The sequence below is a fragment of the Protopterus annectens genome, chromosome 12.part0, assembly GCF_019279795.1.
Source record: "Protopterus annectens isolate FY-2018-M chromosome 12.part0, PAN1.0, whole genome shotgun sequence".
Lineage (NCBI taxonomy): Eukaryota > Metazoa > Chordata > Ceratodontiformes > Protopteridae > Protopterus > Protopterus annectens.
Window position 1 is genome coordinate 101,265,506 of NC_056746.1, and position 21,855 is coordinate 101,287,360.

General features: G+C 39.9%; 1 protein-coding gene across 4 annotated transcripts in view; it reads right to left on the reverse strand.

The window, feature by feature from the left end:
* BRAT1 (BRCA1 associated ATM activator 1) overlaps positions 1-21,855 on the reverse strand; it is a 498,236-nt gene that overhangs the window by 421,319 nt on the left and 55,062 nt on the right. For all 4 annotated transcript variants that reach the window (XM_044089125.1, XM_044089127.1, XM_044089124.1 and 1 more), the window contains exon 3: positions 2,456-2,610. In XM_044089125.1, the coding sequence (XP_043945060.1) occupies positions 2,456-2,610 (155 nt within the window). The remainder of the gene's footprint in view (positions 1-2,455; positions 2,611-21,855) is intronic.

Consider the following 21,855-nt stretch of genomic DNA (forward strand, 5'->3'; position numbering starts at 1 on the left):
TATCAACAGCATAAAACTACTGTTTTACATTTTAATATGTCTGCTTTTAATGTTCCTTCTTCTGCAGTCCCAGGTAACTGTTTTAACATACTCCAAGTAGCATGTACCAATTTGGAGCATAGTTTTTTCTTTTAGATTGTTTAATGAGCTGCCAGAGCTGTTCTAAATTTATCCAGTTAACAAGTTCTTTTCTGACTGGCTTGGAAACATTTACATTCCAAAATTGATCAAAATTTGTTGGGTAAGGTATTTAGAAACCGGGTCTGTATTATATTAGCGAATGCTTTATATTGTGAAATCGACCCAAATAAAACGAATATGCAAAATATCGAAGACACGGATCTGCAATTTTTTTTCCCAGGGATTTTTTTTCCCAGGGAAAAAAATCTCTGATCCATAAAAAAAAAAAAAACACAAAATAAAGTGGGGAGCTGTATCCCCCCCCCCTACTTAAATATACCAACTCCGAGATCAGATCGCACCACAGTGGAGGAAATGGCACAGTCCTGAAATGGCCCAGTAATATTTTTCCCTAGGGAAAAAAAAAAATGTTGCTGTTCCGTGCTTTTGGCATTTTGCATAAACATGTTCGATGAAACAGCATTTGGAACTTTAAGCGTTCGCTTAAATAATAGGAACCCTGGAAACCATCTACCAGCTTTCATTTAATTTTGTCAATAGGACATAATCTTAATTAAAAGCAGAGTGACCGTCTGATATTTTATCCACTCATTTTACTAAGCTTCTACATCAGTCCTCCCATTAATCCCTTGAAACTACTGCCCCCTAACCTCCCATTTTGTTGTAAGGGGTATGTAAATCACCACATCTTCCTTGTAGTGTTTTTATTTTTTTGCCTCATACCTTGAAAATAATTTTATTATTCATTCAGGAAAAAAACTCTACAATAAAGACAAATGTACTAAATCATTACCTGGATCCAGGGTTCTATTCCGTGTGCTGGTGGTTGTGTTTTTTAATCTTATATGACGCACACACACACACACACACACACTACAACATGCATAAGACTGGTTTAGCTACGAAATACTATATTTCGTATTTCATTATTACTTATTTGGCTTGCATTTCCTCCTGTTGGCCTTACATATTAAAACTTGATATATCTTTTCCAATTTCCATTTGTAATAAAAGATGTTGTTGTTGTTTGTCTTTGTAATAAAAGACAGCAGAAATTCCCTTACCAATAACACCAAACACTTTAACATACAGAAATCTTTCACACATCTTATTTAGTCCCAGCCATTGGGTGGCCACGGTGGTGCAGTGGTTAGCATTGCCGCCTCACAGCAAGAGGTTCTCCGGTTCGATCCTCGGCTGGGGTGCCTTCTGTGCGGAGTCTGCATGTCCTCCCTGTGGTCGCGTGGGTTTCCTCCGGGTACTCCGGTTTCCTCCCACATCCCAAAGACATGCTGCAGGTGGATTGGACACTCTAAACTGGCCCTAGGTGTGCGTGTGAGTGTGCCTTCTGTGGAAGGTTGGGCGCCGGGCTGGACACTCGACACTGTAAAACTCCACTGCCAATTAATGTGCGGACAAGGTGATCCGCTGTGGCGACCCCTAACCGGGAAAAAAGCAGAAAGAAGAAGAAGATTTAGTCCCAGACATTCAAATTCTTCTCTTTAGATGACCTTTCAAACATTTTTGTTGTTGTAGGCATAAAATGCATTACATTTTTTAACTCTACATACATGTTCAGTCAAAAAAATATAGGTACAAAAAACATGGTTTACTGAGTGACGACCCCTGTAAGGAAAATTAAACAGACTACACAAAACTCTAGAGACTAGATTGCTAGCAACCAACAAATCCAGCAATAAACATGTTGGAAATGAGTGCTGCTCTTTGTAGAAAAATTTGAAATGAAAATAATACAGACCGTACAGGATACATGCTGTCCCCTGTTAAACTGTGCCACTGTGGAGTACGTAAGTAATCCACAACTGAAACTGCATTCACTCTGTTTCCCAAAGCTACACTGGAGTACAGAGTCATGACAACAGGACATATTACCTTGCTTCTCAACTGCCCAGATGTTTGCTACATATTTTAGTCCTGTTCATCATAAAATATTTGTTTTCCAGCCAAATAATTCAGGATTAAAGTCAATAAATAAAGACTGGCATTTAAGATTTCATATCCTCTAGAAAATGCCCGGTATTGCAAATCCTTTCATTCTAGGCAAATTTCTTAGTTTATAAGTACAATGTTTTAAAATTTGCCCCACCCCCCCATTATTTTTGGCTTTGTCCAGACTTCTTGTGCTTAGAGGTTGAGAGGTAAGCACCCCAGCCAAAAGCACTTCACTACTCTCCTCAGCCTTAACAGCCTAATAGGGTAACAGATGAACTGCACAACTATACCTGTTAACTAAAGGATAACGTAGCTTATGGTTCACAAGGATGACAGAAGAAATATCTTACTTCCAAATTACCTGTAAATTCTGGAATCCAGTTCTGGATATGGACAGCAGTCCTGCTAGCCTCATGGTGAATGAAAGAATGCCAGGACTAGGCTCTTGCAGTTTCAATACATCTGTGAAAAATTCCTTCAGGAAGGGCATCCCTGACACATCAAGAACTGCAGCATCTAGTAAGAGAGGAGATGAATGATTACTGGTACGGCAGAATTACAAGTGCACACATTTACAGCCAGAAATTGGTTTTATTATACTGAATGCATTTTCAGGTACAGATATTTTGTGTTTATATTTTGTTTGGGTACGGCATGCCCAGAATCATTCCAATAAGTCTTTCCATTCCATTGCTGTTACTTCTTAAAGCCTTCCAAACCTTCTTTGGCCTATATGGCTAATTACATATCAATGTAGAGGCACTACATAAATCGGACGGAACCGTACTGCAGACTTCTACCAGGAACCCTTCAGGAATGCAAAGGGCATACTTTGTTCTTCCTAGTTGCCCTGGTCATGGCACCATGAATGATGCACACAGAAGGATAGAAATGACTTTCTCTTGCTTGTGAAGACTTGTGCAACACATTTATAATGAAGAATAAAAACCAGTTGCACACTGTGCTCTGTTATCCTGCACCCAGCCTCAGGTAAGTGACTGTGTCACAAGCAATCCGTCCTTAGCCTGGCCTTGAGAAAAGAGAAGTGTGGCCCTTGGCAAATATGACAAAAAATAAGGTAGCTTTATAGTATTGGGTAAAAACCGTGGCAAAGTAAACATATGCTCGTTAAACAAAAAAAAACTGAGATCATCAGAAATTGCATGAAACATAGTAGGGATAGAAAGCAGAAAATTATGCATAATTTTATAAATGTGTGTGCGAGTAAGTGTCATAGTGGAGAAAGCAAAAAAATCATTTTATATATGTGGTTTATCTTTATAATGTCGATCATGTATTACCGAATGGCCACATCCCCGAACCGTTTCTGCGAAAACTTTCAAATGTCGAAAAAACTTAGAATTTCGACATTTCCGACCACACCACACCTACAAACAAGTGCTAACATGGGTCAAAAAGGGGGTGAGATTTTGCAGTTCGGAAATTCGATATTCGAAGTTTTGTGAAGTCACAGTTCGGTTTTTGCGGAAGTGGGTTCGACATTCCAGACGACATTATAAAGGAAAACCTATATGTATATGTATATATATATATATATATATATATATATATATATATATATGTAAATGGATCTACTTGATATAAATCAAAAACCCACTTACCCGAAACATTAAACGCAAGCCGACTGCAGATCTGAGTCTGTGATGTATCTTTAAGAAGCTTACCAGTCAGCAGGCATATGTGTACAAGTACTGACCATGTGCAAGCAAGAATGCCATTTTGTAGTGAGTTGCAGAGGTGTAAAAATGCATGCGTGTAGTAGTCAGTTCATAGGTTCATAGGCATTTACTAGGCTAACTACCACAAGGGCTTTTTTAAGCCTAGCCATGCATCCCAAATATCTGACAAGTTCTGATCCCTTGATAAGTGTAAGTAGGGGTTTGGGAGATGACCCATTTACAGGTTACCTGTGTCTGTTAGAGACATAGGTGCCAAACCAGGGATGAATTTCCTGTTCCCCATCCAGCTGTCCAAGTTGCACTTGAATTGGGTTAGGGAGGAACTCTGCTTCACATGGATGGGGAGCCTGTTCCATAGATGCAGTAGTCTCCGGGATACATACCTCTCTCTCCAGCAGGACCCATTTATATCACAGGCAAGGTTTAAATCTTTAGAATGGGTAATTCTGGTGCTGTTTGTTTTGTGGATATGCAGGAGGTCCATCAGAGTGGGGCTGAGAATGCCCTGTATGCCAGGCATAGATTTCCCCTCAAAAGCCTGTAGGAGACAAAATACAGGGGATAGGGCCTTGAGGCGGTCTGCATAGGACATTTTACTCACACCCTGTATTCTTTTAGTGAGGAACCTCTGTGGACATTCCAACTGTTGGACATGCCTGGTTAGGTATATTCGAAAGTTAGTTAATTTGTTTTATGTTCCTGTTATCCATCCTAATGTGTTTGTATGTAATAAGGTACATAAACGAACACCCAAGCCTCTGTCTTGTTTATCTATATCAGATGAGCGACATGGTGTCAGAATGGGATTCAGAGTTATAAGACCATGAGGCGCACAGTTAAAGCTGGAGGAATATACAGGAGTAGATCACCCCTACTGCTCAAACGACTCAAAAACAGGTCAGAAACTAATTCCGGGTACTAAAAGTTGCTTAAATGATTTTTTTTACTCAACAAATATAAAACAAAGCACTCAGAACATTCAAAACAAATTTCTAGATAAATGAAATGTCTGAAACTGTCACATATTGATAAAAATATTCAAAATAGTTACAAAAATGTTTAAAACAATATCTGAATCATGTATTTATTTATTTATTTATTTAATTTATTTTCCATTTGTTTGTTAACCAGGGATGTCCGACTAGGCCATTGGCCCATTTTCAGCGGAGGCCCGGTGAGAAAAACTCCTTTACAGAAAAACATTACATGCAAATTCATACAATACAATGCCAGAAATAAATAACAATTTTACAATACAATACCAGAAACAACAATTTTACAATACAAGAAAACACATTACAGGATAATACAAGAAATACAGGCAGCAAGTACGCTAAACAACTAACATAAAATGTATAAAACAAGGAAAACTACTGTATTTTTTTCTCTATGTCCTACTTTTTCACATTAACTACAGCTATTCAAACTATCTAAAGTGTACAAAGTGTTCACAAGTTTGTGCAGTATTACAGTACAGTTATTTCACAAAACATAGCCATTTCAAAGAATATTTTGCAAAGTACAGTCTTTTGAAGAGTTTCTTGTGCATTTGAATGTTGTTACACACATCTGGTGTGTGTGCATGTTCGTACATCATTACAAGGGCCATATTTGCATTGTGTTTAAGTATAATTTATTGGTATGGCAGAAGGATTTCACAGATATGCTCCACTTGTATTTGATAGTAATACTGCAAAACTTGGAGAGTGCTTGAGCAACAGTATGATATTTTCATACATGCTGCATTTTCTAAAAAAGACGCACATACAGAGGCATTTATTCTGCTCAATTTAGCTGGTTCAAAAGCCATTGAAACGGAGTGTTCATTTGTGTATGCACCTGTTGTGTATGCAGGGGAGGGGGAAACTGCCACACAGTGGTACCAGCTGAAAAGAGGGAAGACCCTGAGTGCTTAAAACATAAATTTAGAGAAATATGTAACCCCCACATTAATATTATAATGGAAAGGCACATATTTTTTGCAGCACATATAAGTGACCTAAGAAACAAGGCTTAAGGGATGAGTTGATAAAAGACAGGCTTGTGTGTGGTATTAAAGATGACGCAGTGAAAACGATTTCGCTTCAAAACAGTGATTTAACTTTGAATAAGGCCACAGAGATTTGTCAAACACAAGAGCTCACAGAAAAGCTCACAAATATGCTTACAAATGAGAAATATATTCTTCCAATGCCACTGCTGATAATATGCAGCACATGGTTAAAAGACACAGGCCTAAGGGTGTGGCAGCATCACTGAAACCTAGAACCTTTCTAGCAAATTCCAAGGCATGATCTGTAAAGCGGACATGCTCAGTGTAGCACAAGCAAAATCTGAGGGTAATGCTACTCAATGCTAGAAGTCTAAACCTCAAAATGCACTCACCGAGGCACTCCTTAAAATGGAGAACATTGACATCTGTGCAGTGACAGAGACCTGGATCAAAGCTCCAGAGAGCACCCCTGCATTACCAGGCTTCAATTCATACCACACCTTTCGGCCACCTAACCCAGAAAGAAGCACTAAAGGCGGAGGCGTGTCCATATTCATTAAGGATATCCAAACCTCCAGGCTAGTTGTACAGCATAATGCATCCGAGATTATCCAAGTGCAACTAACTCTGGGCAAGACCGCAGTCCAAATTGTAGCTTGCTACAGACCCCCCCCACCATGCCCCAGGATTCACACTCCTCATTTCTTGATACACTGGAAAGTATTAGGGTACAACCCACCGCCCTAATAATGGGCAATTTCAACTACCCCACTATTAACTTGGAAAACTACTCATGTACCAACTCTTTTGCTCAACGTTTTCTAGAATTCATAAATTCCAATGCCTTGGATCAACTTATTCACACCCCCACCATGGGCAGCAATATACTAGACCTGGTCATTACCAATATGGGAAACCGGTGTTCCACACCAGAAGTCAATTCCTCGTTGGTCAGATCCGACCACAAGCTAATCAGCCTAGACATCCACATCCCACCCCCAGCCTCAATTAGGGAAACCATCGTAAAAAACTTCTCCAAAGCCAACTTCACACTTCTTAAGACAGAAGTGGCAAACTTCATGACACCCATTCAGATGGACAATAGAGGTACGACTGCCGAATCCTACACAAATACACTTTATAAGCACTTACACGAGTGCATGGATCATGCTATCCCTAATAGAACCAAGATGTTATCCTCCAGAAAAAGGAAGCCAATCTGGTAGTCTTCTGCCATAAACAAAGTCTACAACAGAAGAAAGAAACTGTTGCAAAAAAGAGTAAAACCCCATGACTGGAGGAACTCCCTGGTCAACCTCAGTAAGAAGATGAGATCCCTCATAAAATCCTCCAAAGCTAGTTACGAAAACAAAATTGCCACTGACTCTAAAGACAACCACAAAGCATTCTATAGCTATGTCAAGAATCTAAATGGGAACACTCAGATCTGCTCTGAGTTACAGCACAATGGCACTAAATATACAGAACCAAGTGATATTGCCAACATCCTAGCAGATAGGTTCAGTGCTAACTTTACCCCCTCTCACCCCCTAGAGGGCCCATCTCTATACCGGAAGAATGCAAAGTTCCTATAATCATGGCTGCACAGGTAAAAAACACACGCTCCAAAGCCAAGAACACAGCATCCATGGGACTTGACAATATCCCAGGCTGCGTTCTACACGAACTACAGAATGAACTGGCACCCTACCTTAGTACCATGTTCAATCATAGCCTCACCTCAGGCTTTGTACCCACTGAATGGCGCACCGCGACGGTTATCCCACTCCACAAAGGGGGAGCCACTACGTACCCCGGGACCTACCGCCCCATTAGCCTGACGAGCCTGGTCTGCAAGGCCATGGAACGTATCATCGTGGAACTCAAACAAAGACATTGGTAATCTCCAAACTCTGGACCCTACCCAGTTTGGATTTGTAAAAGGCAGATCATGTCTCCTAAACCTGATTGACTTCTTTGAAGCAGTCACCAAAAAGATGAGGGTAAAATGGTTCACACAGCTTATCTAAATCTCGCCAAGGCTTTTGACACCATCCCCCACTCTGGAATTATAGATAAGCTCACTAAACTAGGTATAAATCCCTATGTCACAAGATGGGTTGCCAACTGGCTCATGGACAGAACCCACACTGTGAAAGTAGCGGATTCCAAATCCTGCATCAGACCAGTTACAAGTGGAGTACCACAGGGTTCAGTCCTGGGTCCTCTCCTGTTTGGTATCTACTTCTCTGAAGTGCAGGCCAACACAGAAGGTCTTTGGCTAACAAAGTTTGCAGATGACTGCAAACTAGGAGCCATAATCGAAGCTCCTAACGATGTGGACAAACTACAAAAGGGCCTCACTGAGACAGATACCTGGTGTCAAAGCCATGGCCTGAAGCTCAATGCCAAAAAGTGTATTTTCATCCCCTTTGGTAAATACTCTGTACCCATGAACTACCACATAGCTGGTAGTATACTTAATGCCGAAAATGTGATAAGAGACCTTGGGACACAGGTGGACAGTAGTCTCTCCTTTGATAATCACATCGCCACAGTGGTCAGGAAATCCTTCTACGTGGCTCATCTCATCACAAAAGGATTCTCATCCAGAAAAAAAGAGGTCATTGTTCCCCTCTACTCATCACTCATTAGACCCATTATAGAGTACAACACCCCTTTTGGTATGTACCTCACAAGACATCGACAACAACTGGAAAGACCACAGAAATACCTCACAAAGAGGATTACTGGCCTCAAACCGATGCCCTATGCAGACCGTCTCAAAAAACTACAGCTTTACTCCATCGCATATCGCTTACTCAGGGGCGATCTCTGCCTAACATACAAAGCTATGTCAAACCCAGAGCTGTTGGACATGCTCCACTTAAAGAAATCCCAATCCCTCCGAGCTACACGATCTAGGGACCTAAACCTTGTCACCACAATAAACAGAACATGCTGGAGGGATAGATTCCTGTCCCAGAGACTTCCCATACTCTGGAACAGACTACCTATGTCAAACAGAGCTCCTCATTAGCACTCTTCAAGAAAAATCTTGATGATTGGATGGGAAATGGGAAATTCACCCCGGGGATCACTTCTGTGGCTCTGCTCGACAGGGGCACAGGAAAATAATTTTCTTGGGTGGCAAAAGCCAGGGTACATTTTTTGGCTAGGCTTGTATGGGCCCTAGGGATGATAGCCTATTACCTACCTATGAACCTATAAGGGTGAGTCAGCAAAATCAAAGAATGTGCCCCCACCTAGCCTCATAGTCAACTGTCGTAATTGTGGTGGAAATCATGAACCTAAACCTAAAAGTGAAAAGTGTTTATACATTTGTGGCACTGCTGACCAAAAGCTAAAGTGGAATCATTTTCAAAGCTTTTGTAAATTAAAAGATGTCCATTCTTTTATTAAAAAAGAGAACATCCAAAGAGACAACTTGATCAATTAGAAAGCTGTGACCCTACTTTTTATGTTGATGGTGTGTCTGTGCTTGATGAAAGAGTCCATGCAGATTTGTGGGAAAAGAATGAAGTATGTTATACTGTTTGGATTAATGGAATACCCGTAGAGTTCAAAGCTGATACTGTTTCAAAGTGCAATGTTACATCAGCAGAAACGTTTGCTAAAGTAAGTGCTGGTGAGGAGCTTGATCTGGCGTAGTGTGCAAAGCTTTTTGCTTATGGTGGTGAAGAAATTCAAACCGAAGGCTCAATAGTGCTTTCATGTTACTCTGCTGGGAACAACCATGACTTGCAATTTTACATAATCAAAAGACACGTACCGTCATTATTAGACTTCAGAGACAGTTTGAAAATGTGAGTGCTTTCATGTACTGAGAAAGTCCACCATGTAAGCTTGAAAGACAACAGCTCTAATTTTGCCCAGACTATTTTTTTCTGACTGTGCTGATCTTTTCGAAGACAAACTAGGCAAACTCCCAGTTGTGTACTCCATTAAGTCAGACCCTGAAGTCTGCCCAGTCGTCAGACTAGCAGGAAAAGTTCTAGTAGCTATGCAAGGTAGTGTCAAAGCTGAGTTACACAGAATGATACAGCAAGGAGTGATTTGTCCAGAAGAAGAACCAAATGAATGGGTATACTCCATGGCGGCAGCTCATAAGAAAAGCTCAGATGATATTAGAATATGTATTGATCCATGAGGCTTGAATAAAGCTCTAAAATGACCTCCTCATCAAATGCGTACAGTGAGGAAATTGCTGCTCTTTTATGCCAAATGCCACTGTTTTTTCGGTTTTAGATGCAAAAAGTTCATTTCGGCAAATTTTGCTTGACCGAAAATCTTCATTGCTAACCACTTTCACAACACCTTTTGGCAGGTACAGATTTTTGAGAATGCCATTTGGTATAAATTCTGCCAGTGAAGTCTTTCAGCATGCAACAGAAAAAATTTTTTGTGGCTACCCATGTGCTATTATAGTAGATGATATTCTTGTAGGAGGCAATGGTGAAGTCGAGCATGACAGAAACCGCAGGAAAGTTCCAGAACATGCTCATGAAGTGAATCTTAAGCTGAATCCTCAAAAGTACAAGTTCAGACTATAAGAAGTTACTTATGTTGGTCATTTGTTTACTAATTCATGCTTACAACCAGATCCTTCTAAGCAAACAGCAATTCTTGAGATGCAAGCTCCAGACAATGTCCAAGCCCTACAACATTTTCTTGGCATGGTTAATTATCGAGGCAAGTTAATTTCAGATTTGAGCCAACTTTTAGCACTGCTAAGAGAGCTGGCACGTAAAGATGCAACTTGGTTCTGGTCAGAACACCAAAGAGCGTTTCCTGAAACAGAAAATTGCCAGTTCACCTACTTTAAGATGCAACGAAGTTCACAAACCAGCATCTCTTTCTTGTGATGCTTCGAAGTTTGGTCTTGGTGCAGTCATTCTTCAAGAGGGTAGACCAGTAGCCTATGCATTGGGAGCCCTAACCCAAACCTGAGATGCAATATGCTTAGATTGAGAAAGCTTCTGGCAATTGCTTTTGCATATTCGAAAATCCATGATTATATTTATGGCCTACCTATTCAAACTGAGACTGACAACAAACCTTTATTCACTATTTTGAGAAAGCTTATGCACACAGTCCTGTGATATTGCAATACATGATGTTGAAATTGCAAAAGTAGAATTTCAATGTTGTTTACACAAAAGGCAAAAACTTGTCTACCTTGCTGATACTTTATCCAGATCAACCAGAAAAAAAAACACTGAACAGCATGAAAATGTAAAACCTGATTCTGAAGTCATGGAAGTGAGAATTTTTTCCTCCACATGTCTTGATGAGCTTATAATTCATACAGCTTCAGATACAATTCTTCAGAAGCTCAACCACTTAGTCGAGGATGGCAGTCAAAGCAATCTTGTCTACCACTAGAAGTGGAACAACACAGTACAGAGTCGATTATCCAAACTAATTGGGACCTAGGGTAGTTCAGATAATCAAACTGTTCGAATAACCAAACATATAATTGAACTGGATAAAAAAAACTTCTAAAATCTTGTTTTTTTTCTGTACGCAGGAATACATTTTTCAACCATTCAGTGATTCCAGTGGACAATAAAAGAATATTTTTCACACATGAGCAGGCTATGAGCTAAAAAATATGCTCAATCAAGTACGTATAATGTTTACATATTCAAACTTTATGATTTTTTTCCTACCTGAAAACTTTGGAAGGCTGGTTCTGATAACTGAGGTTTCAGATAATCAATGTTCGGAAAATCGACTCTCTACTGTATTTTCCCTACAGAGATGAGATTTTGTCTGACAATGTTATCATCATGAAAGATCCACAAATGATTGTTCCAAAATCCTTGCAACAACAGTATATTAAGATCTTGCATTGTGGCCACCCAGGAACTGATAATACCAAAAGAAGGGCGAGAGGACCAGTATTTTGGCTTTCTATGTCTCAAGACACAGACAGCACATTAATCTTGTTCTGTTTGTAATAGTACTAACCCGCATCAACAGAAAGAACCACTTCAGCTAAACCAGATTCCTGAACTACCGTGGTCAACAGTAGCTACAGATATTTTTTAAATGGAATGGTCAACATTACTTGGTATTAGTAGACTCGTATTCAGTTTGGTTCAAGACTGACCTGCTTCCTAATATCACGTCTGGTACTGTCTAAGTTGGAGACATTTTTCTGTCCATGGTAGTCCACACAAACTCAGTTCTAACAATGGTGCATAGTTTACAAGTCAGCAGTTCAAGAGATTTGCTGAAGCGTGGGACTTTTTTGAACTAGCCAAATTCCATAGGCACTCTCACCTCACCTACACCCTATCCTCTTATAAAAAAGTAAAACCTCTAATCCTTCTAAAGAGCAATCTTACACCTCCACCTGATGACCCTACCTTAAAAGACGGTGATGTTCACCCCAACCCTGGCCCCATGAATCCTACTCCTCAAACATCCAAACCAAACTCCAATAACACCCTTCTCTTAGGGCATCTTAACATACGCAGTGTAAACAATAAAGTACCCTACCTACATGCCCTCCTAGATACTCATGGTTTTGACATTCTCTGTCTCTCCGAAACCTGGCTTAAACCAGCCACCAAAGACACTGAAATTATACCCCTAGGTTATAATATACTAAGGCTTGACCGCATTTCAAACGAAAGGGTGGTGGAGTAGCAATTCTGTTTAAGAATCACTTCAACATCTCTACCCTGTCAGCCTGTCCAACCCAGGACAGTAAAGTGGAAGCCATCATCGCTAAACTCCAACTAAATGCAAAGAAAGCCCTATACATCATCTGTATGTATATACCTCCTGGCAACAATATACCTATCTTAGAAGACTTTCTTAGTTGGGTTTCCATCAACTACCCCCAGGAAATTATAATTCTAGGTGACTTTAATATAGACTGGAATACCATCAAAACTGACAATCCTACCTCTCACATCAACCTAAATGGTTTCACCCAAACAATTACCTCTATTACTAGGCACAACAAACTAAGTAAAAAACAAACCATTTTAGACTGGATACTCATAAACAAAGTTAACATCACATACAACGTAGGTACTATGCCTGATGACCTCAGTGATCATTGCTTAACCTTTATCACAAGAGAGAAGAATGACTATCCACACCTCCCTAATATAAGAAATATACGATCGACCAAACACTTCAAAACTGACCTATTTCAAAACGAACTCAGAGCTTGTAACTGGAACCCCTTAAAAATACTTCCACTTAACGAAGCAGTATCATTCGTCAATTCTATATTTCTTTCCATTCTGAATAAACATACTCCTGAGCGTACCATTAGAATGAAGTCAAAAACAGCCCCATGGCTCTCAAATGAAACGAAGAAACTTATCCTCTCTAAAAACAAGTTTTGGGCCAAATGGAGATGCCACAGAATCGACTCAGATTTCCTTCTTTTCCGTCAACTTAGAAACCTTATCAAAAAAGCAATAATAAACGACAAAAGAAAGTTTTACTGTGAGCTACAAGAAACCCATTTTAATAAACCAAAACAATTCTGGTCTTCAATCAATAGACTCCTATCTCCAGACACAGCCAAAACTCCCTCCCCATTTAATGCTGACCCTGATGCCCCTGACCAAACTGCCAATGCTTTTAATTCCTTCTTTACCGAAACCATTCAATCTCTTGCAAGTCAACTAAACACTAATAACTTCTACCCTCCAAACAATCTAGCAAACTCTTCTTACATTTTTTCTCTACAACCTGTCTCTACCTCTTTCATCTACAGACTCATCCTCAAACTGAAACCCTGTACCCCCTCTGCTGACAACCTTCCCCCCCTTTTTCTGCAAAAGGCAGCCAAAGAAATTGCCTACCCAATAACTATACTCATAAATAGATCCATCCAAGAAGGAACCATCCCTGACATCTGGAAAGTCTCTCGTATTATCCCACTACATTAAGGTGGCAACTCTATCGACTATTCTAACTTTAGACCAATTGCACTTCTCTCACCCTTAGCAAAGATTAAGGAGAAATGTATTCATCAACAACTTGTACAGTACCTCTCCCTACACAATATTATTGCCAACTGTCAACATGGTTTTAGACCCCACCATAGCACCACCACTGCCCTCCTTTCCTTTGTTGAAACTATCAACAGCAATCGCAATAATAACCTTTTCTCAAGACACTATTCATTGACCTTTCAAAAGCTTTTGACATGGTTAACCACTCTTCATTAATTAACATTCTGGATTCCCTCTCATTTGATAAACTTACCATAAAATGGTTTAGTTCATATCTTAGCAACAGACAACAAGCCGTTCTTTGGGACAACCACATCTCCTCCTTATTGCCCATTTCTATTGGAGTCCCTCAGGGCTCTATTCTTGGCCCACTTCTCTCTTCCCTCTTCATCAACGATCTCCACTCAGTTATCCCTCAAGCCACCTGCATTCAATACGCTGACGACTCCACAATTATTTGTTCAGCAACCTCCACTTCTGACCTTATTACACTAACCCAAAATATCTTCAATACAGTTGAAACATGGTTTACTAGACGATACCTCCTCCTGAATGCTAAAAAAACAAAACTTCTCCTCTTTACCTCCACCACTGCACCTCCCCATTACATTTCACCATCCTATCTAACAACAATACTGTTATCTCTCCAGACTCTACAACTAAACTGCTAGGCATAACCATTGATAACAATCTCTCTTTCGATCAACACATCAACAACACCATCAAATCTGTAAACAGAAAGATGGGATCCTTATACCGGATCAAACCATTTCTCACCCCTTCTGCTAGAGCTACTATTGCCCACTCCCATCTTATATCCACTCTCTTCTATGCCTCTCCTATCTTCACTAACCTCAAGAAATCTAACCTAAACAAACTAGCAACTTGTTATAATAACATTGCCCGCTTCGCCACTGGCAACCCCTTCAGAACCCATCACTGCCTTAATTTGAAACATCTGGGCTGGCTAGAATTACAAAACTGTCTTAGACTCACACAACTTATTATTGCCCACAAAATTTTGTACCAACCTGATAACACCCCTATTCTATCACCCCTTACAACAATCTTACCTCCCTTCGTTCCTCTTCTAAACTCTTGACCAAACCCATAAAAGCTCACAACCTAGCTGGTGACTCTTTATTCACTAATACCGTAGGCCGAATATGGAATTTACTACCTAGGGATATAACTCAAATCATATCCCTACCCATCTTCAAACAACAAATCAAACTTTACTTCCAAAATCACTGGCTTTGCTCATGTAGTACACCTGACTAACCTTTCTTGCCCCCCTTCTGACCTTTAACCCTACCTTGTGCCTACTACCTTCCTTTTCCTCTTCCATTCCCTTGAAGTCACTCTTTGCTCTGACCCATTTCTCTAATCCGCTCCCATATCCTCTTGCTTGTCATTCTTTTCTCTCATTTATTGACTTCTGTCTCTTCCCTCTCTTCTTTGTTACTTTTTTTCCACCTTTTTCTCCACCCTCTTGCATATTTTTTCTTATTATAGTAGTAGCCTTATGGCATAGCCTGTTTGAAATTAGTAAAATGCCTGTATACTGTCCTATCTCTAGTTAGGACTTCTAATATAATGTGCCTTATTTTTGTTAATTTAAGTTTTATCTCAAAGTTTGTATTACCAATTTAATATGTTTTATTACTAATGTTGTCTTATTTTTCCTTTGTGCTTATAATTAATATGTCTCATTGTTATGTTCTATGTGGAGCTTTTCTCCCCGGGCCTCTACTGAAAATGGAAATATATCCAGCTAGACTAGCCCGGTCAACAAATGTAAAATAAAATAAAATAAAATAAATAAATAAATAAAACTTTATTCATGTTACGAGTAGTCATGAGTACCCACAATCAAATGGTTTGGCATAACATGCAGTTCAAAGTGCAAAACAGCTGTTAGAGACATTGAAACTAGACAATACCACTGTTTTACTAAATCTCCTGAATCTCAAAAACATTCCTTGCATTAATCATCTTGGTTCACTTGCCTAGAGACTTGTGTCGAGACAAGCCAGAATCACACTACCAATCAGTAGCAATTTGTTGGTTCCATGTGCTAAGAACAAAGCGGTGAAAGCTCAACTCCTGAAAAAGAGTTTGTCCCAAAAGTCCTATTATGATAAGACCAGCAAACCACTCAATCCATTACAAGAAGGGGAGATAGTGAGGATGCAAACAGCAATAGGTTTTGATCGGATTTTTGATTTTGTGTCAAGAGCTGAGATGCGTACATCATGGAAGTGCAAGGAAGAGAATGTGGTGGAATCAGAAACATTTATTACCGGTGTCCGAGCCAGTGTTGCAGCATCCTGCTTGTTCTCAGAGTGACTTATCCAATGTTCCAGTTCCAGAGGACATTCCAGCAAATGCATGGATCGTGCCATCCCAAGCAAAACCAAGACTCACTCCTCCAAGGAAAGGAAACCAGTCTGGTGGACTCCTACCATAAATAAGCTATACAACAGAAGGAAGAAACAAGTGCAGAAAAGAGTAAAATCCCAACAAGGGAAGACATCCCTGATCAGTATCAGCAAGAAACTATGATCCTCATAAAATCATCCAAGCGACTTTGAAAGAAAAATTGCCAATGACTCAAGATAACCACAAGGCATTCTTTAGCTATGTCAAGAATCTAAGTGGCAATGCTCAGATCTGCTTGGAGTTAGTGCAAAATGCAACAAAATACACTGAACCGACACCGCCAACATCCTGGCAGACAGGTTCACGAAACTTCACCCTCCTCTCACCCCCAAAAGGGCCCATAACCATACCAGAAGAATGCAGAGTCCCTGAAATCACAGGCGCCAGGGTTTAAACAGCCCTCCAAAGCCAAAAACACAGCATCAATGAAAACAACAAATCTCTTAGGAGAAAATATAAAAATAAAAATGTACAATAAGCTGGTTGCATAAGTGTACACACACTTAAACTAATACTTTGTTGAAGTACATTTGATTTAATCACTGCATTCAGTCTTCTTGGTAAGAGTCTATCAGCATAGCACATCATGACTTGACAATATTTGCCTCTTCCTTACAAAAGCATTCCAAATCTGTCAGACTGCAAGGACGTCTTGTGCACAGCCCTCTTCAGGTCACTCAGATTTTCTATTGGATTTAGGTCTGGGCTCTGGCTGGGCCATTCCAAAACTTTAATTTTCTTCGGTGAAGCCATTCTTTTGTTGATAGGGCTGTATGTGGGGTCATTGCCATGTTGAAAGGTGAAATTCCTCTTCATCTTCAGCTTTCCAGCAGATGCCTGAAGGTTTTGGGCCAAAAGTGTCTGGTATTTGGAACTGTTCATAATTCCCTCCACCATGACTAAAGCCCCAGTTCCAGCTGAAGAAAAGCAACCCCAAAACATGATACTGCCACCACCATGCTTCACCGTGGGGATGGTGTTCTTTTGGTGATACAAAGTGTTGTTTTTGCTCCAAACGTACCTTTTGGAATTGTGGCCAAAAAGTTCAACCTTGGTCTCATCACACCAGAAAACACTTTCCCACATGCTTTTGGGAGACTTGATGTATTGTTTTTCAAATTTTAGCAGGGCCCGGAGGTTTTTCTGTGCGAGAAAAGGCTTACGTCTTTCACCCCTACCACCTAGTCCAGACATATGGAGAATACAGGAGATTGTTGTCACATGTAGTATACAACCAATGATTGCCAGAAATTCCTGCAGCTCCTTCAGTGTTGCTGTAGTTTTCTTGGCAGCCTCCCTGGCCAGTTTTCGTGTTGTCTTTTCATCAATTTTGGAGGGGCGTCCAGTTCTTTGCAACGTCACTGTTGTCCCATATTTTCCACTTTTTGATGATTGTTTTCACTGTGTTCCATGGTATATCCAATGCTGTGGAAAAATTTTTGTACCCTTCTCCTGACTGATACCTTTCAACAATGAGATCCCTTTGATGCTTAGTAAGCTCTTTGCGAACCATGGCTTTTGCTGTAGCATGCAACTGAGTAAATGTAAGGAAAATCCTACTAGGACAACTGAACTTTATTTGGGGTTAATAAAAGTCTCTTTAATTGATGACAGGTGTGCACCCAAGAAGATTGAATGCTGAAATTAAATCAAAAAAAAAAGGGGTTTTTTCCCCCCCAACATTTAGCCTTGTACAAACCAGCTGCATCAGCTTTTTAAAATGTCAAAACCATTTTGTTTTTTTAAGCTTTGCTGCAAATCTATCACTGTTGTATCAACAGCATAAAACTACTGTTTTATATATCTAATATGTCTGCTTTTAATGTTCCTTCTTCTCCAGTCCCAGGTGAACTGTTTTAACATACCCAAGCAGTGACAGCCAATTTGGAGCAGGTTTTTCTTTTTTAGATTGTTTGACTGAGCTGCCAGAGCTGTTCTAAACCATCCAGTTAACAAGTTCTTTCCTGACTGGCTTCTGGAATATTTATATTCCAATGTCCGATTGAATTGGTTAAAATATATTAGAAACCGGTCTAATATATTAGCTTAATGCTTTATATTGTGAATGCATTCCAAATAAAACGTAATATAAAATATTTGATCTAACACCCAGATCCTGATGGAAAATTTGATCCAAAAAAAACACAAAATAAAGTGGGAGCTGTATCCCCCTACTTAAATATTACCCAACTCCTGAGATCAGATCGCGACCACAGTGGAGTGCAGTCAGCACAGTCCTGATACCGGCCCAGTAATTATTTTTCCCTAGGAAAAAACTGTTGTTCCCGTGTTTTTACTTAGTCTGATGAACAGTATTTAAGAACTTATCAAATAATAGGCAACCTAAGAACTACCATTCTTTACCTATTGTCTTCATTTAATTTTGTCAATAGGACACCCAATTAAAAGCAAGAGCTGGACTGGCCTGATATTTTTTATCCACTCATTTTATCTAAGCTTCTAAGCATCAGTCCTCCGGTCAACTTGAAACCACCGCCCCCAACCCCATTTTGCTGTAAGGGGCAGAATCACCACATCTCCTCATGTAGTGTTTATTTTTTGCCTCATAATTGAAAATACCTTTTGTCATTCATTCAGGAAAAACTCTACAATAAAGACAAAACGTACTAATTATCCAGAACTGTAGCCCATTCCAGGTGTTAACTGGTGGTTGTGTTTTTTAATCTTATATTACCCATAATACTGTCACTGGTCACACCCGCATCACGTATAATCTGAGCTGAATGAACACTATATTTCGTGATTTCATCATTACTATTTGGCTTTATCTCAAGTTGGTCATATTAAAACTTGATATCTTTCCCACCTATATCAGGCTAAAAGATGTTGTTGTTGTTTGTCCTTGTAACAAGACAGCAGAAATTCTCACTAACAACACCAAACACCTTTAACATACAGAAATCTTTCACATATCTTATTTAGTCCCAGCCATTGGGTGGTTACCCGGTGGTGCGAAGAGTGAGTTAGCATTGCCGCCTCACAGCAAGAGGAGGGTTCTCCTCCGGTTCGATCCCCTCGGCTGGGGTGCCTCTGTCTCGGAGTCTGCATGTCCTCCCTGGCCAATTGGTCGCTGGGTTTCCTCCATGTCCGGTTTCCTCCCACATCCCAAAGACATGCTGCAGGTGGATTGGACACTCTAAACTGGCCCTAGGTGTGCGTGTGAGTGTGCCTTCTGTGAAAGGTTGGGCGGGCTGGACACTGCGACACTGTAAAACTCCACTGCCAATTAATGTGCGGACAAGGTGATCCGCTGTGGCGACCCCTAACCGGGAAAAAAGCAGAAAGAAGAAGAAGATTTAGTCCCAGACATTCAAATTCTTCTCTTTAGATGACCTTTCAAACATTTTTGTTGTTGTAGGCATAAAATGCATTACATTTTTTAACTCTACATACATGTTCAGTCAAAAAAATATAGGTACAAAAAACATGGTTTACTGAGTGACGACCCCTGTAAGGAAAATTAAACAGACTACACAAAACTCTAGAGACTAGATTGCTAGCAACCAACAAATCCAGCAATAAACATGTTGGAAATGAGTGCTGCTCTTTGTAGAAAAATTTGAAATGAAAATAATACAGACCGTACAGGATACATGCTGTCCCCTGTTAAACTGTGCCACTGTGGAGTAATGTAAGTAATCCACAACTGAAACTGCATTCACTCTGTTTCCCAAAGCTACACTGGAGTACAGAGTCATGACAACAGGACATATTACCTTGCTTCTCAACTGCCCAGATGTTTGCTACATATTTTAGTCCTGTTCATCATAAAATATTTGTTTTCCAGCCAAATAATTCAGGATTAAAGTCAATAAATAAAGACTGGCATTTAAGATTTCATATCCTCTAGACAATGCCGGTATTGCAAATCCTTTCATTCTAGGCAAATTTCTTAGTTTATAAGTACAATGTTTTAAAATTTGCCCCACCCCCATTATTTTGGCTTTGTCCAGACTTCTTGTGCTTAGAGGTTGAGAGGTGGCACCCCAGCCAAAAGCACTTCACTACTCTCCTCAGCCTTAACAGCCTAATAGGGTAACAGATGAACTGCACAACTATACCTGTTAACTAAAGGATAACGTAGCTTATGGTTCACAAGGATGACAGAAGAAATATCTTACTTCCAAAATACCTGTAAATTCTGGAATCCAGTTCTGGATATGGACAGCAGTCCTGCTAGCCTCATGGTGAATGAAAGAATGCCAGGACTAGGCTCTTGCAGTTTCAATACATCTGTGAAAAATTCCTTCAGGAAGGGCATCCTGACACATCAAGAACTGCAGCATCTAGTAAGAGAGGAGATGAATGATTACTGAGTGCGGCAGAATTACAAGTGCACACATTTACAGCCAGAAATTGGTTTTATTATACTGAATGCATTTTCAGGTACAGATATTTTGTGTTTATATTTTGTTTGGGTACGGCATGCCCAGAATCATTCCAATAAGTCTTTCCATTCCATTGCTGTTACTTCTTAAAGCCTTCCAAACCTTCTTTGGCCTATATGGCTAATTACATATCAATGTAGAGGCACTACATAAATCGGACGGAACCGTACTGCAGACTTCTACCAGGAACCCTTCAGGAATGCAAAGGGCATACTTTGTTCTTCCTAGTTGCCCTGGTCATGGCACCATGAATGATGCACACAGAAGGATAGAAATGACTTTCTCTTGCTTGTGAATACTTGTGCAACACATTTATAATGAAGAATAAAAACCAGTTGCACACTGTGCTCTGTTATCCTGCACCCAGCCTCAGGTAAGTGACTGTGTCACAAGCAATCCGTCCTTAGCCTGGCCTTGAGAAAAGAGAAGTGTGGCCCTTGGCAAATATGACAAAAAATAAGGTAGCTTTATAGTATTGGGTAAAAACCGTGGCAAAGTAAACATATGCTCGTTAAACAAAAAAACTGAGATCATCAGAAATTGCATGAAACATAGTAGGGATAGAAAGCAGAAAATTATGCATAATTTTATAAATGCGTGTGCGAGTAAGTGTCATAGTGGAGAAAGCAAAAAAATCATTTTATATATGTGGTTTATCTTTATAATGTCGATCATGTATTACCGAATGGCCACATCCCCGAACCGTTTCTGCGAAAACTTTCAAATGTCGAAAAAACTTAGAATTTCGACATTTCCGACCACACCACACCTACAAACAAGTGCTAACATGGGTCAAAAAGGGGGTGAGATTTTGCAGTTCGGAAATTCGATATTCGAAGTTTTGTGAAGTCACAGTTCGGTTTTTGCGGAAGTGGGTTCGACATTCCAGACGACATTATAAAGGAAAACCTATATGTATATGTATATATATATATATATATATATATATATATATATATATGTAAATGGATCTACTTGATATAAATCAAAAACCCACTTACCCGAAACATTAAACGCAAGCCGACTGCAGATCTGAGTCTGTGATGTATCTTTAAGAAGCTTACCAGTCAGCAGGCATATGTGTACAAGTACTGACCATGTGCAAGCAAGAATGCCATTTTGTAGTGAGTTGCAGAGGTGTAAAAATGCATGCGTGTAGTAGTCAGTTCATAGGTTCATAGGCATTTACTAGGCTAACTACCACAAGG